At 40.2% G+C, this 24,368-nt stretch overlaps 1 protein-coding gene across 3 annotated transcripts in view; it reads right to left on the reverse strand.

Moving 5' to 3' along the window:
* Positions 1-24,368, reverse strand: part of REV3L (REV3 like, DNA directed polymerase zeta catalytic subunit) — a 188,642-nt gene that overhangs the window by 78,635 nt on the left and 85,639 nt on the right. For 2 of the 3 annotated variants that reach the window (XM_053305716.1, XM_053305804.1), the window contains exons 12-18: positions 16,305-16,444; positions 11,633-15,764; positions 10,318-11,237; positions 9,988-10,070; positions 7,903-8,028; positions 5,347-5,545; positions 1,642-1,753 (exon numbers count right to left, since the gene is read on the reverse strand). In XM_053305716.1, the coding sequence (XP_053161691.1) occupies positions 1,642-1,753; positions 5,347-5,545; positions 7,903-8,028; positions 9,988-10,070; positions 10,318-11,237; positions 11,633-15,764; positions 16,305-16,444 (5,712 nt within the window). The remainder of the gene's footprint in view (positions 1-1,641; positions 1,754-5,346; positions 5,546-7,902; positions 8,029-9,987; positions 10,071-10,317; positions 11,238-11,632; positions 15,765-16,304; positions 16,445-24,368) is intronic. The other variant, XM_053305629.1, reaches the window with a different exon arrangement.

Here is a 24,368-nt window from a genome sequence, read left to right on the forward strand (position 1 = left end):
CTGTAAACCCCCAAGCTTGTTTTCAATATAGCCTTAAAACTCATAGTTGAGCCTGTCCTTTTTGGATCTTTTCAGTACACCGTGCTTGTTTAATTTAATGCTGTTTTGGGGGCTGTACCTCAGTTTGAGTTAATTTCCCCACCTGGCCCAAAACGTAGCTGGAGTGTCTAGCCAATATCACTCCTGTGCAGTCTTGTTAACATTATTAGGAATAATAAGGTGATTACTTTCAAAATCAGCAACTACACAGAATTTTTAAATTTGGAGTTTCTGAAACTTGCCCTGTAATTTATGAAATGAATATGAAAATTCCTTTTACCATCAAGATCAAAATAGGAACAAGACTGAAAAAATGACTTTCATTAACAAGGAATGAAAAAAAATATTTTGGAAAAAAACTGATGGAAAGAGTCCCATGTCTACTTCTAGAGAGGGATTATAAACTGCTGCTCTTTCAGGGGTAAAACCAGCTTTGTCAAAACTTTGAAGATACATATTGTACTCCAATATAGTTATACAAAAACTGCATGCAGGAGTACAGCACCTCAACAGAGGTTTGTCAGCTAGCAACCCAGCTGCTACAACTTTCCATCACAAAAATCTTTCAAATCTGTATGTGTTCTTCATTCAATAAAGCCTTCAGTAGTCAAGTCTTCATTTGGTGATCTTCAGAAATAAAAACTGTAGCATGCTATTCTTTAGCATGTTTTATGTGCCATCAAGTGAAACTTTCCTCTACCACTCCCAAATGGTGGAAGATTTTAAGAAAAAATACATAAGTGGCTTGATACTTTCAAGCTGTTCCCCAAGCCAGACGGAGCAGCGGATTCCAAAAAAAGAGTAAGATAAAATTAATTTTCCTTACCTGTAATTTTGTCTCCTCTGAAGAAGGAATCCGCTGCTTCGTCAGGACCCACCCTGTGTTGGTTGCTCTCAGCAACTCTTTTGTATTCTGACTTCCTGGGTTTGGTCAATGCCATTCTCATCAGAAGTTTTCTAGTTGGAGAGAGAGAGAATTGCAAATGTACTCTGCCTAGTACACATTTTCTTTGAGAATGTATTCCAGCCAGATGTTTCAAAGCTTAGTTTTCTTGGTAATATTAGGACTTCAAGACTTTGGCAGTTGACCAGAAGATAGATGTATCTGGAATTCCACAGATGTATGATCAGAGGGTACTATAAAAACAGATGAGAAACTTGGCAAGAGAAGACCAAGCAGTTTTCCAAACCAGGGAAAGCATGAGTTTCCCATTGGGAGAAGACATTTTATATGTAAAGAATCTACTTTTCATACCTATTTATGTCTGTTCATTTATTTCACTGAGAGGAATGAATTTTGCCACTTAAAAAAAGCCCGATACAGTTTTTTGCATTTCTGATGCAAAATGAACTAAGCCTTAAGAGAGTCTTCTAGGTTTAGACAGGATAGGCATTTTGGACATTGATGGGGGCAACATAACTTCAGAAATATTGATGTGAAAGATCTGTTTGAAGACTTATGTAAATAACCTTAGAAGATAAATATATCTGTTATGAGAAGGGAAAACATATTTTTGTTCAAGAAATCAGGTTGTTTAAATGAGGGGACAGGAAAGAAAGGAGCAGAGGCTGAAATACAGTAGGAGAACACAGATGCACTACCTTTTAACAATATTCACTACCTCCTGGAAAAGTGCTCTCTCATCGGTAGCATAGGTGACTTCCAGTCCTGAGATACCAGATCTTGTAAGCAAAGGGGCATGTTCTCGGTTACCTAAAAAAGGACAAATTAAAATTTTAATTTTTAGAAAAACATCATTATTTTGAAAAAATAAAACTGAAACCATATTTCACCCTTGTTCAAGTTGTTCCCCTCACTACTGTTCTCAGAGAATGAAATGGTTTTTGGAGATATCTTCTGAAACTTATTTCTGTAGGAAAGAGTACATACACTTTTGAAGTTCATAGATCTCGTATTTTATCCTAATATTTCATTTAAAGTAGATTGAGATCTCACATGTTCAGGTGTGCAAACATTTCATAAGCAGAAATCTGACACAATAAGATATAGCAACCACTCAAGCTTATTTTTCTTATCTCTGAAAAAACAATTGGTTCTACAAGCTGTAAATTTTATTAAATCATCTCAAACGTGTGTTTTTAGTTGATAGTGTCTGTTTGTTTATATTATGGCAGACTGAATAAAAATAAGCTTTATATTGAGTGGCAGCCCTTTGTTGGTTATACGAAGTATCAATATAAAAGAGATATTAATACTTTTTTCAGAATTCTAAGATCAATATATATGCTTTATGTTCATATTTACTAAAGACTGAGTTTTGAGATTGCATATTTAAATGCTGATTATGATTAATGACTCTAAAGTGGTGTTCATAATTTGTAGTATGTAACCTAATGGTGCAGCGGGGAAGTAACTTGCCTAGGGAGTAAGAGGTTGTTGGTTCGAATCATCCCCACCGGTATGTTTCCCAGACAATGAGAAACACCTAATCGGGCAGCAGCAATATAGGAAGATGCTGAAAGGCATCATCTCATACTGCATGGGAGATGGCAATGGTAAACCCCTCCTGTAGTCTACCAAAGAAAACCACATGGACAGTGACTCGATGACACAACTTTAAGTGTATTGAAAAGTGAAAATGTATTAATGATGTATTTGCAGTTTAATAATAAATTTTAAATTTTAAAATAGTTTGTTTTTATATATTTTTCAAATTTTGTGCTGAATATATTTTAGCAGTCCTTAATTTGTTTAATCCAAAGAATAGTTGCTTTAAAAACCACAACAGTGAGAACAATGTTTAAACAAGAGCTGCACTAATTATATGCAATGAAACTATTTGTTAACATTCAATTTAAGATATTTTGTAATAAATTAACCAAGCAGAAATGCACAATGAGCATAAATCCTGTTTGCCTCACATGTAGAGGGCAGACAGCAGAGTGTAGAGTGAGTCCATCAGAAGCCCAGCCCTTCCTGCACTGTTCTTTATGCAAGTTCTGGCACGGTCTATTTCAGGGAGAGTCCACTCGTGTTTTACATGACTGCATTCACAACTGCACGCCCCTTGCCCAGACAGGAGCAATCTCTGATGGTCTTCAGGCTACCCTTGACAGAAGCAAGAGAGCAGCTGTATGCACAGGAGGTTGTTGCTCGGTGCTTCATGGGAGGGCCTCTCTTTGAAGTGAATGCTCAGAGTGCAACAGAGAATATAGAGAGCAGTAGTGATGCTGTAGTGGCATGGGAATTGCGCTATGCTAGGGCTGCACAACTTTGGTCCTACAGTTGTTGTTGGACTACAATTTCCATTTATCCTGGACTACAGGATATATTGAAGTCCTATAAATGGAATACAATTTCCATTATCCCTGGCTACTGGCCACTGTGATGGCCAGTTGTAGTCCAGCAACTCCCAGATGATAGGAGTTGTAGCCCAACAACAGTTGGAGGGGGGCCAAAATTGTGCAGCCCTACTCTATAACCTGCTACTTGCACAGGTAGGTAAGACTGCATCCAACTGTCCCCTTTCTTTGGAGGAAAAAGCTCTTTCCATTCATTGGAGGTTGAAAACCTTTAGGTGCAACCCAATATTTAAAATGCTAAAATTGTATTTGCAGTTAGATCTAAACAATTACTGACAGTTCCACTTTCTAACTATTCTAATTAAATGATCTGAGTTTTTTAAAAGCAGCCATACAAGATGGAAAAAAGACTAAGAGTCTTACATAAAGACAATATAGAAAGCCCTCTCTGCCCATTTCAGTCTCTTTGGTTTTGCCATGAGAACAAAAGAGAAGTCAAACATATTTTTAGAATTTAAAGAGACACATGGTAGGCATACTAGATCTCACTTTGGGGTGTTTTGGGGTGTTTTTTTTTTTAGGTATATCAAGAAAAATGCCAACACCACTTAACACTAATAAAAGGAAGACCTCTGCAACGTTTACTATTAGTGCAGCTTCTGTTTTCTAAATAAAATGTTTAACATGACTTCACAGCCTAGTCTGATTCATACATATTTTTTTCCAGAATTTATCAAGGCAACCTCCAAGAAGTCAGGACAATTTAGTACAGTGATCTACTGCTTTAAAAAGTAAAGTCTGTTAAAGAAAAATGCTACCACAATATTACAATAAAGTATTGTACAGAAAATTAATTTTCTTAGTATCTAGAAATAAAAGTGGATGAAAGATGGTTTTGCCATAATGCTAATTTCTTATTTTACTAAGACCTTAATGATAGGCAGCATACAGTTGTTTAGTGATAAATCATCTCACAGAGTTTAACGTTTTATTCTCAAGATCAAATCTAATTATTTTCTTACTAGCCTAAACCAGTGGTACTCAACCTTTAACAGCTGGAGAGCCACTTCACCATTAACTGTAGTTGCAGAGTATAACATTAAGTATTAACATCATGCCCTTTGTATCATGATGTTACTGCAATGTGTGATGCACTGTGTCACCACAATATATCACATATGGAAACATTATATGACACATCTTCCTTTTCCCACCACTGTTATTTTCATTTCCTATTGGCTGCTGGGAAAAAGAGGGAAGCTTCCCCATTCTCCCCCTGTGGCTGCTGGGTTTGAGGTGATTTCTATTCTTACCTGTGGGGGGGATCCCAGCAGCTCCTTGGCTTTCCTCCTATGGGAGGAGGTACTTCAGCGACTCCCACACTGCCGATCCTTTGGTCAGTGCTCCCCGCGCTGCCTGATAGAGTGGAGCGCCGATCAGATGCCTACACTGCGAAAGCCGCCTGTAGGGCCTCAAGAGCATCCGGCTCTAGAGCCACAGGTTGAGTATCACTGGTCTAAACAAAGCCAAAAAGGTACAATACAATAAGGGCCCTGTTTAGACCCTACAAGATCAGAGAAAACCACAAAATAACCCTTATGCAATAATTAATAAAATTAACTTTCTATTTCTACTTAACCAGTTTTGACAGTTTACTAAAGTTGCAATTCTTTAACAGCCCCACTGAAAACGAAAAGGGACTAAACCAGCACAGCTTTTAAGGACTGCCATCTGAGACATTTTTTCCTCTTTATATCTTCAGAACTTCTGCAGGAGCATGCCACAAAGTATGTAAACACAGGAATAATGTATTATTAGTGGATACAAGTAGAATATTATAGCCCTTGCAAAGGTTCGTAGGAAAATATAAAGGTGGAGACCCCTACTATGCTTCCCAGGTTTCTACAGTGAGATGACATGAATTTAACACTAGCAAAAATCCTTCAAAACCACATTTTGCCATATTGTTTATTAATACCTGAGTATGATAAAAACAATATGTTGGAAATGAATTTCTAAAAAGAACAAAAGTGAAATAAGAACCTTGGCTTGAGATTGTTCTTGTTCTGTCTTTGTCAATCACTATAGCACCAGTGAGTTCCATTTTATCAGTATTTGGCAATAGTGTGTCAGATGAGATGCAGTAGAATAGAGCACTAATAGGATCAAACTCAGGATCGGCCTCCAAATCTCTTCTGGTTCGAGCATGTAACTCTATACTGAGGAGCGCAAGGTGTTGGACCTACAAAGTATAAATATACATTGTTAGAGTCTTTTAAAATACATTTGAAATGGACGTTACAAATGAAAGCATTATAGATAGTGATCAAATGTGCTCATCTTAATTTATTTTAAACACAATTTAATCAAAATGGTTAACATCACATTTACTTGGAAGACTGGGAAGAACAGTGCTTACTGTATACCCCGATCATTCACATGGTAACTAGGATTAAAAGGAAGCAAGTATACATGATCTGGAATTAGACTGCTTGCTTCTTTATACTACAGAAAATGTATGCAACTGTTCTAAAAAAAGGTTTGAAGCTCTATTATCTGCAGCAGGAATCTGATACTTAGCAAGAGGAAACTTTTATTTACATGTTGTACCGTATTACATTCTGTTAATATTTTGTAATGCTTGTGCCCTTTGCTGCCTGGCAAAGATTTGGCAGATATTAAAATATTTATTTTGTGTGAAGTTTGGATTAAAAACTATTACCAAACAGCCAGTCACACAAGAAACTCTGAACAAGATATCTAAAAGAGTAACATCATCTGTGATTAGTGGAATCATAGTTTTCCTAATGACTTTTTAGTACTTAGGCAAACCGAGTTAAGAATCCTTAAACTACAGTAGATTAGGAAACATAGGAAACTGCCATATACTGAGTCAGACCATTGGTCTATCTAGCTCAGTATTGTCTTCACAGACTGGCAGCGCCTTCTCCAAGGTTGCAGGCAGGAATCTCTCTCAGCCCTATCTTGGAGAAGTCAGGGAGGGAACATGAAACCTTCTGCTCTTCCCAGCTTCATCCCCTGAGGGGAAAATCTTGCAGTGCTCACATATCAAGTCTCCCATTCATATGCAACCAGGGCAGACCCTGCTTAGCTATGGGGACAAGTCATGCTTGCTACCACAAGACCAGCTCTCCTCTCCAAAATAGTTCCCAAGAGGTAGAACATAGGAAACTGCCATATACTGAGTCAGACCATTGGTCTATCTAGCTCAGTATTGTCTTCACAAACTGGCAGCGCCTTCTCCAAGGTTACAGGCAGGATTCTATAGTTACATTTGGTTTTTGCCTAATTCATAGTATTATGAATGCACAAGAGAAGAAAATGGAATATGTATAAAAAATCATCCTGGTTGAATGGAATTTTTAAGTTTCAGATTTTATTTTAAAGGAAAGTGCCTAAATTTTAAGGTTCTGAGACAGAGAACAAAGTATATTTTATTGGACCAAAAAAGTTAGTTTTGCAAACGAACAAACTTCAGTGATCTTCAGGCAAAAATTATCTGTGCAAAAGGTAAAAGGTCTCATTTTATGTCGAAGCTGCCAGCTATACCTGTTGGGTCTTCTTAATAAGTATGGTCCCTTAATTCCATCACAAAGAAATAGCTAGCAAATATATGACAGAGCGTGAAGTAACTAGTTCCTGTTTAAAGTGAAGTAGAGTGACTTGCGCTGTATTTTCAGATATGCCTACACTACATATTTGCCCTGGGCATTTGGTTCTACATGCCTGCTCAGTTGCTTCAGAATAACTCAACTGCAAGGGGACACTGCCTGAGATTCTAGTTCAAAGGAACAATACAATTTATGGACCCGCAGCAGACAGGTCCTCCTTCTGTGGCTTTGGCAGTGCTGCACTGCTAATCTGCTACACATTAGCAATGGAGTCTTATGAGCAAGGAAGAGACCGAAGCAGAGGCTTTCACTATTAGGTGAGGTAAATAAATGATTGTAAACACTGCTGTTTTCAAGAGCCTGCCAGAAACCTGTTGAACACAGGAGATGAGAGAGCAATGATGGCCAAGTATGATGCACAAATGATAGGGGTCTACTGCTTGGGAGTAAGCTTTCTGACTGCAATTTACCCACCCCCACATATGTACATCCATTTTTGGCTTGGTGTCATGAAAATAGGCATCATTCTAGCTTAAAATGAACTATGCTCCTATAACTCACTTCAAGGACCCAAATAAATAGTGGGGAAATTAGCACCTAAAAGAGGGAAGGGATGAAGGCATGCATGATTCATGCCCTTCTTCTAAACTTAACTGTATATCTGTATGAACCTAAGAGTTGCCCCATGCTATGAGTCGTCCCAAAGGAATCCAACTTTCATCAAAAGTAGAGACATTCTGTATCTATTTCAAAGGTTAATTACTACAAAATAAATAAAACAAGTCCCAACAGGAGTGATTGACTTTCATGTTAAACAGAAGCTAAAGTTATATAGTAGGAGGCTTCAATCCAAGTTACTGTATATTTAAATTAGAAATAAAGTCAGAAATTAATTGCTAAAACTGACCTGATAAAAGAAAATAAATGTAACAGTAGGTAAAGCTTCTAAAATGATGCCATAAGTTACCTCATGCAAAGTCTTTGCTTCCTGAAGATTTTGTACACTTATTTTAAAACCGTAGGTATTGTTTAAGGATGGCCCTTCAATCTGGGAAGTCTCTTTCTTTGGGGAACTTAGGGCAGTAAATTGATTCTGTCAAAAGAAAGCAAGTAACTAGAACATTTCATTGGCAGAGATATTACTTTACCTATGTCTATCTACTAGACAAATTGCACTACATCATTCATGTTTATAAAACCATCAATAGGATTTTTGCTTCTCATACACTTTCCTGCAAAAGAATCCCTTTCATAACAAACTTACATTCTATTTTTATAAAATGTCTCTGGAATGAAAAGTCATTACTGCTGTGTCATCTCACACTGCTAGGAGTTTTGTGAATGAAGCAACCAAATGGGTAGGGTTAATCTTTCTCACCTGCCTCACTAGATTAAAAATTGCTTGAAATCCAAAGTAATTCCAGAATTCACATCACATGCATATTGCAGCCACATGGTACTGCACCGCAAAGAAACAGCTAATCAAGCAAGTCCTTAGTCTAAGTTGGCTCTAGATGCCAAACATGTCCCACTACTTTAAGAGTATTGTTACTGAATTTTGCTTGAAGAAGTTATAACATTCTTCACAATCGCTGTAATTTTTCAATTTATTTTATATAACATAACATTGCATAGTTGTATATAGCAGAGTTAACAACTAATTTTGAACTGATATATGGTTGGGATGGATCCAGTATGTGTTCTTCTGCATGCAGAAGGTGATACAGGCAGACCACTTTACATCTCAAACGACAGCATTATGCAGTACCCAAATATATTCTTTGTATGTAAGCAGAGCCTACTAATATAGCATGGCACAGACTCTTTCATTAGCTTTTGTATTTGTATTATTGGAATAGTGCTAGCTATTTTCTTTCTGATCATAGTACTTTTGATTCAACCTATAGCAAAATTCTAATTCCTATCTCAGCTAGTATGTGCTGAAATATGCCCCTCCTGTATTCTACCAAAGAAAACCACAGGGCTCTGGTGGCACACTCTACTTTACTTTATGGTGGCAGAATGTTACCTTCTAGATATAGTAACATTCTACCATAATATCCCCGATGTCTTTCAAGAACTCAGATTCACACTGGTCTACCTGGACATTTTCTCTTCTATATATTTGTATTAATATGCATAAATGTTTAAGAGCGCAAACACTGAGATAGTATATTTCAGGTACTGAAAGAGCTGTGTGTGCCCTAAGGGGAAGGCAGAAGAGCTGCCCAAGCCAGAGAGCTCATCACTGGCTCCTATAGAGACCAGCATTGTGGTCTGTAAGAACTGCTGGGGCAGCCCCTTCCCAAAAGGTACTGAAAGACTCTGTGTCCTGAGAAGGCAAGAAAGGAAGCACACAGGCCAAGGAGCTCATCCTGACAAGACCAATGGCTTGAAACAACACTGATTTTAAAATCTTCTGTGCCATATTTATTTTTAATATCTATATATTTAATCCTCTAAGGCATACTCGTGGCTAATCCCATGTGTGGCAGCTCTTGCGAGAGTTTGGAGAGCTGCCGGATAGCCACGGGATGGGTGGGAGGTGGGGAAATGGCTGCTGCAGCCAGCGAAGAAAACGCTGGCTGGCCAGAAAGCAGGGTGGGGTGGGGGTGGGGTGAAATGGGGGAGGGAAGCCCGCCCTCCCAAAAGCGGTGGGCGGGAGAAGAAGCTGGCTAGAAAGCAGCGGGGGGGGGGGGAGGTGGCATGCAGATCAGCGGGGGCAGAAGGCAGTGGGGGGGGGGGGCTGGCAGCGCAGATGCTCTGTGCCTGGCCCACCTAGTTGTAAATATTGCACAAGGCAGAAAGGTGATATATAAATGCAACAAGTAAATAATAAATACAGAAGACCCAAAAAATATTTTGTAGTGATTTTGATAAGAAAATTAGATTTAATAGTAGTAGCAGATATACAAGTATTGTATAGAAGTATATTTATAGAAATATATTTATTGGGATATTAAAAGGTAAATTGTTTTTCTTCAGAATTAGAAAAATACCTGAAATAGAATAAAGAACAACTAATTCATGGATAACTGCTGCCATTTTTTACCTTCACCTGAGTTGTTAAGAGTACTTTTCTAAGAGTATCAGCATTACTTCCTCTTCTGTGATTCAATTTCTGGAGTTTTGGTCCTGAGAATGTGTAAAGCAAGGGAAGTTAATGAGCTTATACATCAACTGGAAACTCATTAAAGCATCATTTAAAAATACTAAATAACTTGCACTGAAATTACAAAATGCTTATTCTGAATGATTACTGTGCAGTAATGGTAATACAATGCCAGAGAGCTCATCACTGGCCAATGTGTCCGATCTGACACACTATCCAAGATTTTTAAAATAAGCATATATCTATATGGTATTCCTTGCATAAATTTACCTGGTAATAATGGAGTAAATCCAAGTGCTTCTGGTATTCTTCCTTGACATATTTTCTCCCTAATAGGTGTACTCTGCAGGCAAACCATTTCAGAATTGTCATCATTTTCTTTATTCAACAGTGGAGAGACACTGAAGGGTCTAATTCGTTCTTCTTTGACAAGTTTCTGTACTCCCTGCATTAGCATTTCATTATCTTCCACAGAGGACAATATGTCCTCAGAGTCTTCTGAGCTAGACTGTTTGGAATCAGGAGATGCTGCTTGCTGCCAAGGATGAAGTATTAGTGAATCAGGGGAACTATAATTAACATAATCCTCCACATCTTGGTTAGTCTCTACCACTGTAGTGACAAGGGACACTGTCCTTTTTTTGACTGCAGTCCTACTCAGTTCTGAGATATTTGTCTCACAGTTGTCCACTGTTTGTGGTGGTATGGGACTTGAAGATGAAAAGCAAAAATCTTCTGAATGCACAACAGGTTTACTACCTTGAGGGTTTGGTAAATGTGAATTCTCAGCGGTGCTGGCAATTTCAAAACAGAGATTTTTAGGCAAAGTCGTACAGTTCAAACTCTCAGCAGCCTTTTCCATTTCAGCTGATTTAATGACAGTTCTTTTCCTGATGTCTTCATAATCTTCTTTGGCCTGAAGCCATGATTGAACTTGTTGGCAACTTGGCGCACATTTACAAGGCATGATCACTATCTTTTTGTCTTCACTAGTCTTACGGTCATTTCTTTGTTTTTTGTCAGTAGTGGACTGGTTATTGCGAAGGGGAGACCCTGGTCTAGGACTTTGTGCCATTGCCAAAAATGCCGTTTTCCATAACCGTAGTCCTTCCAATGAGAAGTCTCCCTCAAACTCAAGCAGATCATTTGGAAGTCTAGTTTCTACTGTAAGTAGTTTCCCTCCAATCTCTCTGTGTGAAGATAATGATTTGAGTTATTTTCTCTTAAGATAGTTTAACATTTTTTTGTTTTATTAGACACTTTTAATAAAAAGAAAACATATATAATTTTAGTTTTTATTTAAATATTTTCTCCATAATAATGGCTAAAGGTGACCACATCCAATTCTTCACAGTGCCCAGAAGCTATGAAACTGCAAAAATAAAGTAACACATTTTCTTTCTATGAATCAAAGCACTCATTTGAATCACAGAGTTCTGGTACCTTGTCATAAGACCAGGAGATAATACTATATTAAAACTATATCTGAATTCACCATTTATACATGGAAGTTTAAAATTTACAGAAAACTATAAGAATACAAATTACTGAAGGCTCAGTAAGTGTACTTGTGCAAACACATTACCTGGGTTTTTCTGGTGCATCAGAAGGATTACTGCAAAATGGTTCCTGATAAATGGTTTCTGCAAGGTCATGATCGAATAAAGTTGCCATGATTTCTTCACGACTTGGAGGTGACATAAGAGGTTTAAGGATGTGAGCAGCACGAGGTGTAGAACTTCCATTTTTTGATTGCGAGGGGGAATTTGTAGATCTTGGTGAACTATCTGGGGTTGGTGTTAATTCTTCATTGTTTCTTGAAATATACATCTCTAAGTCCTCAGAAGCTGCATCCATAAGTTCAGCATCCGGTGAAGACAAAATGGAAGAAAAAGAGATACTAACTGAATCAAGGGACTGACTTGGTTCAAAATTGGCTTCCTTTCTAAAGTGGTTTTGATTCCAATCACCATTTGGCGTTGAAAGGTTAAGAAAAATCCCTTTTTTCACTGCATTTCTATCTAGCTGGAATTGCTCCTTCTGGCATATTTCTGCTCGTTGCACATCTACAGGTGAGCTAGGCTGAGATGTCGATGGAAGTATATTATTTTTCCACTGGCTATGGAGATGAATTTCACTGTTATCCAGGCACCTTTTATCAAAAAGTTGAGGACTTAGTGGACCAGATCTTAACCATGTTGTAGGATCTGAAGAATAATGATTTTCTTCCTTAGATATTTTGCCATTATGACTTAAAAGTTCAGTTTCTGCTATTTGTCCTGGAAAAAGATCTTGAGCTGCATCACTCAGAAACTTCTGTGGCAGATTTTGATCTGCTGGAATAAACTGACTTCCAGAATATAAACTACAAAATCCAGTTTGCCCTATGGTATTAATATCAAAACTGTAATTATGATCAGGTGATAGGCTGTCTTCAAGTGAGTAACAGCTTTCAAAACCTGGGTCTGAATAAAAAACAGGGCTATCAACAGACGTAATATGGCCAAACTTACTGTTTTGCTGCTTTGCAGAATCTTTTACAAACTTAAGTGTTTTTTCTTTAGACTTTTTATCCCTAGGAGTACGAGGTTTTCTTGGTGATGTGACTGAACGAGATCTTTTAATTGATTTGTTTTGATCAAGAGGGTAGGAAATATCTCTGTTCAACTGAGTTTTAACTGATAATTGTTCATGCATATTGTTCATGTGAGCTTTCTGTTGTCTCTTTTGCAGTAATTCCTTCAGAACAGCTAAGCCAGAATGTCCTTCACTGAACACTGAAGGAGTAACCAGAGTCTTACCCTTACACTGGGAATCAGCTTTTGTTTGAGAGATTGTTGCTTCTGACAGAACCTTTTGATTTTTGTTTTTTTCAGAGTTAAAATGAGACATATCCAAAATGAATCCTCTTTGTTTCTGCTCCCATCCTAACTTTCTAACTGGACTTCTCAAAGCAGCTACAAAACTTTTTGGCAACTGAAAAGATCCATGGCTTTCCTCAGAAGTTTTAAAAAAAGAAGCAACATGATCAACTTGTTTTGTTGCTTCTGGTAGATAAACAATCTGCTGCTGATTATCTTTATAATTCAAGAAATTACCAGGATGAATCTGATCAGTCTTCATTGTGTCAGAAGAAATATAATTATCATTTACCTTTCCAACAGAAGATAAAAGCCGGCTTTGTGAATTTGTAATCTCTTCAGCCTTTTTAGGTATTATATCCTTAGAACTGTATGCATTCAGTGCTACCTGAGATATATGGTTAGACTGGTCAAATATATTATTTTGCATTAAGGTGGATTCTTTTGCCCTAAATATACCACTCTGACTGTTAGATCTTTGGAAATTTATTTTGGCTTTTTCCTTTCCAGAACCCATGGCTGGATGAAGGTCCTCTTGTGCCAGGGAAGAACCTTGGTGCCCTATAGCCTTCTCGTTTTCTAAAAGTGAATGGAAATAAATCAATGGATTTCCTTGTGCATTAGCTGTCAATGGGAGCTGTGCTGATGGTAGATGTCCTGAAGTGTAGCTGGTTGGTGGAATATCTTTGTGCATATAAAGCGGCTGTGAATTTCCCAGGCTGTGAGCATTCTCAGCTAAATCATGGTGCTTCAGCACAAGTTTAACTTCTGCCGTAGGAGGAGTATTACTTTTTTCTTCTATAACTGTCATCAACTTTGATGCTTTTTCTATTTTTTGTTTCTGTTTTCCTCTAGGCTTTTTCTTTGCTTCATTTCCCAGTTTATTAGTCAGGTTACGCTTACTCTTTTTATTACTTCTCACAGTAGCTCTAGCAAATTGCTTTTTACATTTCTTAACCTGAGCTTTTAACTGATTATGTTTTCCTAGGGAGAGATTAACAGTCTTGCTGGTGTATGCGTTAACATTTTTAAAAACTAAAGTTTCTTTTTCTAGATTAGTCATAATTTCTTCTGCATTTGGATCTGTAGGAGACCAGCAACGAGGTGGGGATACATTAACTGGACTTGCACTTCTTTCTGACAGAAAACCTAATTTAGACATAACATCATTATAGTTCACATCAGTGTCTTCAGCTTCAGCACTGTATGACGGCAGAGGGGGGGAAAGAAATGCATGCGTTCTTTTTCTAAAATACAGAGTTCTTTTAATGTTTTTATTATCCGTATTTTGTAGCGTCCCAATCTTTTTCTTGGTAGACTTGCACTTTGCTTTCCTTTTGTGACTTTTCTTTGGTGTTAATGGATAGATAGGATATTTGGTTGCAGGAGAATCAGGGACTTTTGGCCAAAAGTCCTTTAAAGGTGCAAGTTTTTTATATAGATTCATCTTTTCTTCTGTAAGAATAACTTGTTCCTCACTAGAATCTATTTTTCCTAGTTTAACAAGCATATTTTTCCTACCTCTAAATCTATTGATAATAATGTACTTTATAATAACAGGTGGTAATTTTTTAGAAAGTTTTCTTCGTTTTCGAGATTTTTTAGACTCATCCAAATTTTCATCACTTTCCACAGAATGAGGTAGACTAATTTTTGAATTGTGCACTCCAAAGCTAGATTCACTGTCTTCAGTCTCATAGTTTATTTTGCGTTTAGCTCGGAGTGTGTATTTATTTCCACACAGCCCAAATGATTGCTCAGATTCTCGAGCTCTATCTCCAAAATGGCAGTCAATACAATTACTAGTATCCATAGACATTTTGTTTTCAAAAGCACCATGAGGAACTTGAATGATATCATTTGGCAACAAACTATCTTTCTCAGGAATGTTATTACTTGCATTACCTTGTATATAGCAGCTGTCTTTTGTGGATGCAGTATCACTGAAAGATGCAGATTGCTGATTGGCAAGATCCTGCTTCTTTTTACTTATTTTTAATCTAGACTGTTTTTTGCCATGTTGCAGTTTGTATGTCACGGGACCTAATTTCTGTGGCTGACTGAGACAATTAGAAAGAACAACACTAGGAAAGAACATGTAATGTGCTGCTTGTTGATTAAGGTTTGCTTTTTCTGCCTTGTGCTCCTGAAATTCTTCATATCTAATTTTAAAATTATTAAGGCCATCTTCATCAGTGCCACCTTCAGCAGCATGTATGATACTTTGATTACCTTCTGAGCAAGACACAGATTCACAATTTTCTGGTGCTGGAAAAAGACTATCTATACTTGTGCAAGCGGCTTTTTTATTTGCTTCAGAGAATGCTTTATTTTTGGAGTAGTCAAAATCTGAGAAGTTAGAATTTTTAACCAAAATACTTTCAGCAACTTGATTGTTCGTATGCAGAGATGCATCTTTTGTAGCTTTTCTGATTCCAGTGTACTTCCTGCTAGGCAAGTGTCTGTTTACTGAAGAGATGTCTTCATAAACTGTTTCACCCAACACTGGGAGTTTTTCACTTTTATTACTTTCCTTGTGTGAATTGTCAGAATGGAGGCTATTGTTAAAGGATGTTGGGAATTTCATACCGTAAGTGCTTTCCTTTGTAAGAGAATTGACTGAAAACTCCGGTCTTATGTCCATCTTGTTTGGCTGAGAAAGCCCTTCTAAGTCATCACTGTTCAAAACAAGAGACGGAAGAGCACTTGTGTGTTTACACTGAAAGCTAATCTTAGTAGAAGATGGAGTTTCCAGAGTAGCAGCATCTTTGTGAAAAATTGAAGTCTTTACAGAAGTTTTGCTTGTTGCAATTACAGAGGTGTGAGTTCGAGAACTCTCATTGTTTAAAGGATTGTCTGAAATAGAACAGATAAAAGCAGCATTTAAATTTTTTTTTCTAGTTCTCTCTCGCAGATAATACAACTTAAGACATCTGAAAGATACATTGGGACAGAAAATGGAGGAAAGTATAGGTAGGAGCAGCCAGGAAGGCAAGGGGAGCTGTAAAGAACAAGGAAACTGATCCCTAAACTAAGCTCCATTTTTAGTGTCTTCTCCACAGAATTGTGAGACTTATTTACTCCATAGAACAGCAGTTTCTCCTCTCTCTTCTTTTATTAAAATACTCAATTTGATTCATTAACAGAATCATCATCTGAACTATCTAGCTGTAGATGACAGCCTGAATAGATTATAAGATAAATTTAAAACCGTAGTGTCATCTGTTTAAATAATTAGACTCTCAGATTGTGGGGTAGCTGTCACAAACTAAGAGGCTTTAAATCACGCTGGTTGCATAGGTTATATTGACAGGTATGAAAATGTTTATTACTATGGATATGAGTAATCAAGTCATCAGTTATCTTGATATTCCAAAGCTGTTTAATCTTACTTACCACTGTTTTCATCAGCAGTTCCATCTAACTGAGGTATAGATAGATTTGCTAGAAGCAAACTATTACCACTCCAGTCCATCTCATCTTCTGAAGAGCCATCATCTTCAGTTGAACTCTGATTCCTACTTCTGCCCACAGACCTAAAAAGGCAATTTATTTTAGATATCTAAAAACCTTAACTTGATAGTTTAAAGTTTATGGTGCTAGTGCATGGTAGCTTGTTTGGGAGGGAAGGGATACAAAGCAGTTGAAAAGCTGCTTACCAAAAAATAGAGTGTGGTTTTATACAACAGGCTAGTTGAAAAACAAGCATGCAATTGTGCATTCTGGTGAAAAATGAAATGAAATATCTTGCTTTTATACCACTAATTTCCAGAGAGGGTGCAAGAGCAGAGCACTTGAGCACTGAGGCCCCCCTTCTTTGTGGTGGGACATGGTTTTTACAGGGGGATATGGCAGCAGCTCCTCCCGTTCCCCATGGCAAATGGAGAAAAAATGGCAGCTTCTCTCCCCCACCCCCTGCTTTTGGAGCATAGAAGAGCTGCTGATGCCACTACCACATCCCCTCAACTGCTGATGAGGAAAAGCTGCTGCCATGAAACCTCCTCCTCAGTGAACAAGGGGTCCTGTAGTGGTGGCAGCAGCTCTTTCTCCTCCTCCTCACCAAAAGAAGGTGGGAGAAGAAGCTGCCGTCACCCCTCTATTGCCAAGGGGGAGGAGCCACTACCGGGTCTTTTGGCAGCAGCTCCTCTCTTTCTGTTCGTGAAAGGCCTTTCCTCCCAGAGGCCCCCTGCATCATCCATCATAGAGGGCTGTAGCAGGAAGTCTATTTGCAGATGGGGAAGGTAGAAGGAAGGAGCAGTACCACAAGTCCTTTGCGCTGCTGTTATCTTATCCCACTTGCCTCCCCATCTGCAAATGTGTATGTTCCCCATATGCAAGGATGTTCCTGTCTGCAGATGGAGAGGCGAGTGGGAGACGATAGCAGTACTTCCTCCTCCCAGTATCCCCCCCATACAGGCCTTGGGGCCTTTCACTCCACGCATATGTAAAACTGAACCTTAATGGAGTACTTTTTTCTCTGGAGAGTTGAGGCAGTTTCATACAAACTGCAGTAATAAGGTATAACACGTTATGGATTTGGTAATAAGCTAGAGAAGATAGCACTAGGAGACAGCTCTGGTAAACAAAGACATTTAAGAGAATATCCAGCTTATTCTGTTCCAAGAAAAACAGGTTGCTTACCTGTAACTTATGATCTGGAGGTGATTCGTTGTCAGTCATGAGAAATGGGTTACTGCGCCTGTGCAGGGACCTTCCAGATGGATTAATCAGCTCCTCTTTGGTGCCCTCCCCTGCCATGCATGGGCTCTGTGCCTTCGTTTTCCCAGCAGTTGGGCGCCATTTTGTCTCAGTTTCTTTTTGTCTGATGATAGATGATCCACACATTGTGTGATTATCAAGTAGGTAAGTCGGTCCTGTCCCAAAAATGCTGCAGTGGGGAGGTACGGGTGGGTCTCATGACTGACAACGGATCACCTCCAGATAATAAGTTACAGGTAAGCAACCTGTTTATCTGGAAGTGATCCGTTGTCATCATAAGAAATGGGTAACTAGCCAGCTTTTACCTCCATGGCAGAGGGTGCAGCCGTTTCAGCCACTATTGAAGAACTCTTGAGCACCTCTCTTCCAAAGTTGGCTTCCGCTGCCATTCGTAAGTCTATGGCATAATGCTTTATGAAAGGTAAATGTGTAGACCATGTAGCAGCCGCACATATGTCCTTAAAATGAAGACCAGATAAATGTGCAGCAGAAGTAGCATATGTTCTCATGGAGTGCGCCTTTATCAGCTTGGGAGGTTGTTGATTCTGTAACTTATACGTTAGGAAAATGAGCTCCACCAACCAATGTGACAGTCTTTGTCTAGACACAGACAGGCCCTTATTCTTGCCTTTGAATAAGACAAAGAGCATCACAGTTTGTCTAATACGCTCTGTTCCTTTTAGATAATACAGAAGCTATCTCCTCACATCTAGAGAGTGCAACGCTTTCTCTAATTGTGTTTCAGGCTCCTGAAAAAAGGACGGAAGCACGATGTTCTGATTCAAGTGGCAGTTAGTAACTACCTTTGGTAAGAAAGCGGGGTCAGTATGCATGACTACTTTCTTAGGATAGAACTGCATATAAGGCGCATCTGCCCTTAAGGCAGCTAGTTCACTTACACGCCGGGCAGTAGTGATAGCAACTAGAAAGATGGTCTTGAGCATCAAGTAACATAGGCTTGCTTCACAAAGCGGTTCAAAAGGGGCTTCCATCAGGGAAGCTCCATTGTTCAGTCGGGTGTCTTACTGGGGGGTAAAGGTTATTAACGCACTGCAAGAACTTCTTGCACATTGGATGCGAGAAGGCAGAATGACCTTGCCAGCCTTTATGCTTCACCAAAACAGCGGCCAGATGGACCCGCAGAGACATATTAGCTAAGCCTGCTTCTTTCAGGCTGGTTAAGTATAACAAGACCTGACTAGTAGTGGCCTTGAATGGGTGGAACTCATGTCCTCTCACATACATTATGAAGCGCTTCCACTTACTCACGTAACTCTTCCTGGTGGAGGCTCGACTAGAGTTCAGAAAGATATTTTTCAATAGCCTACCTTCCATGCTGTTAGTTGTAACGTCCGTAGGGAAGGATGTAATATTCCCCCCGTCTCTTGACAGTAGATCGGGGTCCAGTGGAACGTGGCAATAGTCGTTCCCTGTCAGTCTGAGTAGCGACATAAACCATGGCTGGTTTTGTTGTTGCATTGTCCACAGACCTTGAACCTGATGGGCTCCGCAATGGGCTCCCCAACCCATCAGAGAGGTGTCTGTCATTACGCACTGTGTTGGGGTTGGAGAATCGAAAGTAATTCAGTTCAGAAGGTTCTCCCTCACTTTCCACCACCTCAGTGACTTTAGAACTTGTGGGGCAATGTCCAGCAGCATTCCTTGACTGTCGATGTTCGGGCAGAACGAACACAGGTACCACAACTGAAGATGACGCAAGATGTGGAGGTCTGTAGCTTTGCATGAAGCCATTAAAGTGAGCAGTCTCTGAATCTGATTGGCCCATTGTTGGGGGTGAACCTCAAACAGGCGCTCAAGTGTGTAGATTTGCTGGTACCTGTTGAGAGGCAAATAGGCCCTTTTCATTTGAGTATCCAAGACGGCCCCTATAAAGTCTATCGATCTGGCCGGTTGGAGCTTGGATATGGCCCAATTGATTTGGACTCCCAAATCTTTCAGTAGTCGCAGGGTGAATTCGATCTGAGATTCCAATTCCGATTTGTACCAAGAGCCAATCGTCCAGGAAAGGAAATACAGTGATCTCTCATGTTCGTAGGTAAGCTATTATCGTCGACATGCTGTACTGGAATGCTAAATTTCCTATTGCAAATCTCAAGAACTTCCAGTGATTGTCCTGAATTTTGATATGAAAGTATGCATCCTTGAGATCTAACATGGCAAGCCACTCCTCATTGGCTAGGAATGGAAGAATTCACTGCAACGTTGTCATAAGGAACTCGCATGTATCCACATGTTGATTCAGGCTGCAGAGATCCATAATCGCTCTGAGTCCTCCATCCCTCTTGGGGACGAGGAAATAATGTGAGTAAAACCCCTTCAGTCAGTCTGTCCACCGCACAGGTACTATTGCACCTTTTCCCAACAAAGCATGCACTTCTTGCCACAGGGCCAGGGTCGGGGGAGTAGTCTTTATGTCCTCGAAACTTGGCAAAGTTATGAACTCGATAACATAACCAGTGTTGATAATTCTTAAGAAAAACTGGTCGGATGTTATCTGGTGCCATGCCGAGGCATGACTGGCCAATCTGATGATGCTGGGTGGCGAACAAGTTGGTATTGAAGGTATGCCATTGGCGGCCAGTACACTGGTGTTTAAGGCTTCGGCTGGCACTGATGGTGCAAATGGTGGACATTCTCTGAGATCAAAGAGACTGTTTAATACTGTCGTTGCCAGTATGAGGGCCTTGGTTTTTATTTCTTTGGGCATAGCCCTTTTTTAAAAATAAGGTTTAAAAGGCTTCCTATAGTCCTTGTGGTCCTGGTACTTGAAAATGGAACACTGACGGTTATAGGACCGATAATGGGAGGAACCTTGGGTTGAGGCAACAGCAATCGAGAAACTCTTGGTCATAAATTTGAACTTTTTCAATGTTTCTATCGTTGCATCTGTGGATTCGCTAAAAAGGCCCTTTCCATAAAATGGAAGATGTTCAATCCGATCTTTCATATTGTTATGCAATGTGGTAGATCGCAACCAGGCATGGCACCTGAGGGAGACCGCAGTGGTCACTGTTCGAGACTCAATCTCCACCAAGTGTTTGAACGTGCTTAGTTGTTGTCTGGTGAGGTCACTCGATTTATTAAGCATTTCATCAAATTTCATAACAAGTTCCTCTGTCTTCAATGTGGTAAGATCTTTGTGCAAGGAGTCCCAAAGACAATAATTATAGTGGGTCATGCAGGCTGCATAATTCACTATGCAAATAGAAAGGCTGGCCGTGGAATAGATGTGGCACCAAAGGACACAGAGTTTCCCACCCTCTTTGTCAGAAGGGGTAGTATGTCGTTGTCTGGACTTAGAAAATGACGGGCTATAATTAAGGAATTCGGGACGGGATGTTTCAATAAATAGGAATTATCTTCATCCTCTATACGATATAGAATCTCTAAATGTTGTGATGTAGGCGTGGATGTTTGCAACATGTCCCACACAGTTTTAGCTGCCTTAGTAATGACTGGCAGCATCGGCAGAGCAATTGGTTGCGTAGATTGTACAGCTGTCATCATTTTATAAATGGCGTCTTCGAGGTTGGTAGTAGGGCGCTTGACCTCTAGGCCCAGCATTTCCGCCATCTGCTGAATCATCTTGGTGTATGATTTCAGTTCTTTGTTTGGAGAAGTGTACGGCTTCGGTGGAACATCCGAAGGGGGATCCAAAGGACTTTGTGGGGTGCCATTGTCCCCTTCCGTGTCCATATCTGAGGACTTTGAAGAATCATATGAGTAATATGATTACTCCGAGGTGGAGTAATCATATGAGTAATATGATTACTCCGAGAGGACTCCGAGGGTGCACCCGAGGCCAGTGGTTTGGCTGGGTAGGAGGGTGGAAGCGAATCTGGAACACGTCCAAGGGGTGCAACAGGAAGCTGAGGTGGCAGCTCCATGGGTGCCGGGCACGTCCAATGGCACCGGCATAGTTTGAACACATTGGCTTGCAACTACTGGAGCTGCAGAGGACTTAGGAGGTAAAGGCACCAAAAGTTGTACCAGGGGCACTCGTTGTTGAACAGTTCCCACTGGTTGATGCGGAAGAAGGCCTTGAAGCATGTGTTGCATCTTCCACAATTGGAACTCTGCCCAATCTAATTGTGCCACCAGTGAGAAGTTATGATGAAAACCGCATGCATGAATGGGATCTTTTTGAAGCACATTCTGTTGAGGGGGAACAAACGTAGGCATTGGTTTCCACGTTGTAGTAGCAGCAGGTGGGGCTACCAATGGCACCTGGCAAGATGAAGGCCTGGCCCCTGTTGCAAAAGGAGACATGGAGGAACCCCTGAAACGTAGAACCCAAAGGCATACTTGTGGAGAAATCTAATACTCTCACAACAGGGATTTCATAGTCCCTTGATCCAAAAGGGCATAGTCACTGGTATCGAACAGTAACAACGGCAATTTCAGAGGCATTCCCGCCGGAGAAAGTGGCAACGGTTTGTACGGTTACGGAACAACAGTAGCCCTTGGAAAGGTGGGCAGAGTACGATGAAAGGTGCCAATCTTGGTATCGAAGGATGACATTGAGGAAGTCAGGCACACAACTGATGTAGATGGCACCGGAAAATTCGGTGTCGACATCTATGATGTAGAACTCGCTGTCAGTACTATGATGTAGAACTCGCTGTCAGAACTCGCTGTCAGATGGAAGTGTATATGTCACCGTATGTGTCGATGCTGACATTGGGACAAACGGTCCAGATAACGTTATATTAGTTGACGGTATCAATGAGTCTGACGATGGCAAAAGTGGTCGATACTGGACCACTGATGGCGAAGGCGTCCTTGACGAGTGAGTCAACTTTGACTTGTGCTTTTTTGGAGACGGTGAATCGATATCCAACGTAACACGATGTCATTTATACTTCTTATGCGGTAGACTTATCGGTAGACTTGGGCTTTTTGAAGACAATTGCTTCAAGATCATCCCTCAAGGTTCGAGACTATGTGTGCACAGACTCTGGGGCAGACACCAAGAAGGTAGATGTCAATGTTATTGTCGATACCGAGATCGGTGTCAACTCTGGTCTCAGCGTCAGAGGACAGAGCGTGTCTCCATTCAGCACTGCCCTGAGGCTCAACGAGTGATTCTTTAAAGTCTGCTTCGAAAAGGATTTACAAATCCTACAAGAAGCTGGGACATGTTGTTCACCCAACCAGAGCAAACAGAGATCATGTTCGTCAGTTGAGGTTAGTTTAGCCCTACACTGAGAGCAACGCTTAAATGTAGTCTTTTCCCTCTCAGCCATGAAAATCTGTCCGAAGTAACTGTAATAATCAAGTCCAAAGTCCAAAATACTAAGAAGAGTCAACCCACAGTCCAAAGTCCAAAACACTGAAAATCTGTCTGAAGTAACGTTTTCTTTTCTATAAACTGAGGAGCAATAAACCATAGGTCTCAACGCATCAGCAGTCAAAAAGAAACTGAGACAAAATGGCACCTGACTGCTGGGAAAAGGAAGGCACGGAGCATGTGCACAGCAGGGAGGGTCGCCAAAGAGGAGCTAATTAATCCACCCAGAAGTTCCCTGCGCAGGCACAGTAACTCATTTTTCATGACGACAACGGATCACTTCCAGATCTAACTTCTTATAAACAGTTGTGTGTCATCTTCTAATTTATATCATTCTGCAGAAATACATTACAGGGTAGTAAGTTCAACTTAGAAAGTTTTGTTTTATATAAGCTAATAACTTAGGTGGCTACTACAGAGTACAAAAATGATCTGTATTTCAAATCACTTTTTCATTCTCCTTCCCATACCAGACACCACTGTATGCTCAGAATAAAGCAAGTTGCTTACCTGTATCAGGTGATCCTTTAATGGGATCCATGGCCACTCACAACTAGGGATGTGCATGAACTGGTTCAGCATTCTATTCCTGGAATGCCAAACCAGTTTGGAAATCCCATATTTAAACCAGTTTGAATGTGGGGGTGGGGGTTTGCTTTAAGGCACGGGGAAGGTGCCCTTACGTCCCTCTGCTGCGCTTCCCTCTTCGGTGCTACTTCAAAAAAAGCTGGTGTGGGGGTGGCTGTATACCTTCTTGCTGCCCCGGTCAGCGTAAAACCGGAAGTGGTGTGTGTGCGCGCGACACACACGTAAGACTGCCACTTCCAGTTTTACGCTGACTGGGGTGGCAAGAGAGTATACAGCTGCCCCGCATCAGCAGTTTCTGAATCAGCGGCGGGGGAGATAAGGGCACCTTCCCTGCACCTTAAAGTGACCCCCCGCCTCCCGGGTATGCACAGAACCGGTTCCGTGCACACACCTACTCACAACTGGGCTTTGTGCACATGCGCAAAATAACCAAGGAAGAATCACAAGCTCCTCTGGGGGGCTCTTCATCCTGCTGTCTTGTGTTTGCAGTACGCCATTATCTAGGTGGAAAAGCGCCCAACAAGCCTCACTTTTGAAGGCGATGATGTGTGCATTTTATGTGGAGATAAGATATCATACAGGTAAGAGAGTTCCATCAAAAAATGTGGAAGATCTTATTTCCTCTTTTATGTTTTAGCAGAATCATCCTAGTTGAGGGGATGGTTGGGAAGATATTGTGAGTGACCATGGGTCCCCCTAAAGATCACCTGTTACAAGTAAGCAACTTGCTTATCTTTAAGGGGATGCATGGTCCCTCACAACTGGGTGAGTAGAAAACTCATTATTGCAGAGCAGGAAACTAGGATGCAGCTAAAGAATCTTTTAAAGCACTGCCTGACCAA

This window comes from Hemicordylus capensis, chromosome 1 (assembly GCF_027244095.1).
Source record: "Hemicordylus capensis ecotype Gifberg chromosome 1, rHemCap1.1.pri, whole genome shotgun sequence".
Taxonomy (NCBI): domain Eukaryota; kingdom Metazoa; phylum Chordata; class Lepidosauria; order Squamata; family Cordylidae; genus Hemicordylus; species Hemicordylus capensis.